We start from the raw sequence: 2,993 nt of genomic DNA, 5'->3' as shown, positions 1-2,993 counted from the left end.
TCTCTCACTTTTTTAATATTTTTAATTTATTCATTATAACTAATATTTCATTAATACGAAAGATAAAAGAATGCAATTCATTTATTTATTTATTTATTTTTATTAGAAAAAAAAATATGGCCGACGCGAGGTTGTTGTTGTTGTTGTTATTCTCGTATTATTAAAATATTATTATTAATACAAAGTAAATTCATTTTTCGTGAATTTCTCATTAAAACTAGTAATAATAATAATAATAATAATAATAAATAATAATAAAAAAAATATTCGGTAATAATGATAATAACATTGAAAGAAAAAAAAAATGATTTATTAAAATAACCGCAAAAAAAAAGTCCTTAAAACTTTTAAAATTTTTATTATGTATTGATATTAATTAAGTTAATAATAATTATTTAATGTTTACATGACTTAAGGAAGGACCTTTTGTAATTATTGTTATTATTATTAATTATTTGCTTTTTAAATATTTTTTCCGATGTACAAAATTGATCGTGTCCGAGTATTAAAAATTTTATTATTATTATTATTTAGAAATGATTCGAAGAAGAAGAAATTCATAGAGTATAAAAATCACGTGACCGTGAAGGTTAAATTTTTTTTTTTTTTGTGGATAATTATTATGTAGAATATTTGTAGAGAAAAAAAAATATTTTCCATACGTTAAAAAACAAAAAAAAAGGAAAAACAACACGAAATTATGTTTTACACATTATTAAAATTTATGACGTCACGAAAGAGAGGAAAAATTGCGGCCAATGACGAACGACGGCGACGAAAAATCGAACAAGACGACATTTAACGTTTTTTTTTTTTTTGTGACTTGTTTTCCATAAAAAAAATTAATCACATTATTTTCGAAAACGTTTTGGCACTCGTTTCATGCGAACATAAGTAATTTTTATCATCATCTTTATCATTATCATTATTATTATTATATCCATAAGTGAAAATCTTAACTCCGGAGGGCCTTTCAGGTTGAATAAATGACCTTGATATTCATTGCCAACAACAAATTATACCTTAAAAAAAAAAAAAAAAATCTACCTGAAATCACATTAAAAAAAAAAAAAAACCATTAGTATCATCTTAATATCACGACGTAAAGAATAATAATAATAATGATGATGATAATAATAATAATATCCTTCCCTTAAAAAAAAAATTTTTTTACTTATGTTTTCTTTCTTCTTCTTCTTCTTCTTCAGACTCGTGAAAATTTATTTTTAATTTACATAATTTTATTATTTCAATTAAAATTTTTTTAAACGATTTTTATTAATTTAAATAAATAAATACGGCCCTGATCGAAAAATAAATTTTGGGGAGGGAGGGAGGGAGGGGGAGTTCGCCATGCAAAAAAATAAACAAGTTCGAATAAAATTATTAAAAAAAAATTATTTTTTCTTTTACCCACAAACCAAACAAACCAACAATCGCAAATACAACAACAAACATTGAATTCCATTCGGAATAATAATGATGATGATGATGATGATAATAATAATGATGATTAGTGTTATTGACTCGGGCAAAAAAAAAGACGTTTTTCAAAGACCGTAATTATTATTTGACTCGAACGAAAACAAAAACAAAAACAAAAAGAGTTTGTTGAACTGATCTCGTGAGTTTTTTTTTTGTTTTAAATTTCCAGTTTTATTTTATTATTAATAATAACAATAATAATAATAATAGTAATAATAATAATAATTTTATTATTTATTTATTAATTATTAAATAATTGTAACGATTCTTTTTGTCGTTATATGGTTTAAAAATCTTTTTACGTTAATAAAAATTATTATTTGAAAAATATTTTTAAAACACGATTTTCAAGGTTAGTATCGTCTGCTTTTTTTTTTTTTTTTTTACAAACCACTGTCATTATTAAATTGACGCTAGAGTTTACAAGTTTATTTATTTATTTATTTATTATTTTTATTTAATTATTTATATTTTTATGTGGAACTTAGTTTTTTCTTTTTTTTCTTTTAGACGAAATGAATAATTTAACGTCCATTCTGGTAAGTTTTTGTATAATTATTATTATCATCATCATCATCATCATCATCATTAATTTAATTTTGTAATAGGTTTTTTGAAAATGTGCGAGTAATGTATTTCCTTTGAATTTTGCGATTAAAAATTTATACCTTTGAAAAAAAAAAAAAGAAAGATTTATCCGTGCGAAAATGGGAGGGGGCGGAGAAAAGAGAAGGAGAAAGAGGAGGAGGAGGAGAGAGAGAAATGAAAAATTTACGGGAGCGAAACAAATATAAAAAAAACACGTGGATTGTTGTTATTGTTATTCTTGTTGCGATTTTTTGTTTTTTTTTTCTTATTAATATTATCATTATTCAATTTTTTTTATTTTTTCAGGTTCAGGCATTTTTCGTTTTGATAATTTCATTTGATTTGTGTACGTGTAAACCGATGCCTGACAGTGCTGGTAACGTTCCACAACCACCGGGTTTATCTTACGGTAAGTTGGTACTCGTTTTTTTTTTTTTTTTCTTTTGAGTCAAATTTGAAAAATTAAATTAAAATGAAATAAAAAACTTATTGTTGATAATAATAATAATAATAACACGTGACTGATTTGTTTATTTTGTTTGTTTTTAGGGGGTATACCATATGGTAGTATATCTGGTCAATTGTCTCTTTATTTTGGTGATTACGAGCCAATAATATCAGTGCCAAAAACAAAAGATAACGATTCAATAATACTCGACAATGATTTACAATCGTTGTGACGTGTCGGAAAACATGAAAAAAACTTTCCCCCCCTTTTTAATTTTAACCGTTAAATTTATTATTTCGTCTGCTTGTTACTTTTACAACATTTAAATTATAAAAAACAAAAAAAATTTTTGTTTGTTCTTCATTTCGATTCCAGCTTCCAAATTTGTTAACATATTTTTTTTTTCGTTTGCTTTGAATCGTTGAATAAATAATAATAATAATAATAATAAATTTAGTACTCATTTAAAAGA

General features: G+C 23.6%; 1 protein-coding gene across 1 annotated transcript; it reads left to right on the top strand.

Annotated features, from left to right (window-relative positions):
* Positions 1-2,433: 2,433 nt before the first annotated feature.
* Positions 2,434-2,753, top strand: Phum_PHUM196250 (uncharacterized protein; the record flags this gene model as incomplete). Its single annotated transcript, XM_002425352.1, has 2 exons — positions 2,434-2,482; positions 2,623-2,753. 2 exons carry the CDS (start codon positions 2,434-2,436, stop codon positions 2,751-2,753), a joined length of 180 nt encoding a protein of 59 aa, XP_002425397.1.
* Between the last annotated feature and the right edge of the window lie 240 nt (positions 2,754-2,993).

The sequence above is a fragment of the Pediculus humanus genome, genomic scaffold (assembly GCF_000006295.1).
Source record: "Pediculus humanus corporis 1103172107545 genomic scaffold, whole genome shotgun sequence".
In the NCBI taxonomy this organism is placed as follows: domain Eukaryota; kingdom Metazoa; phylum Arthropoda; class Insecta; order Psocodea; family Pediculidae; genus Pediculus; species Pediculus humanus.
The sequence above is the reverse complement of the archived record's forward strand: the minus strand, read 5'-3'. Positions and strand labels throughout refer to the sequence as shown.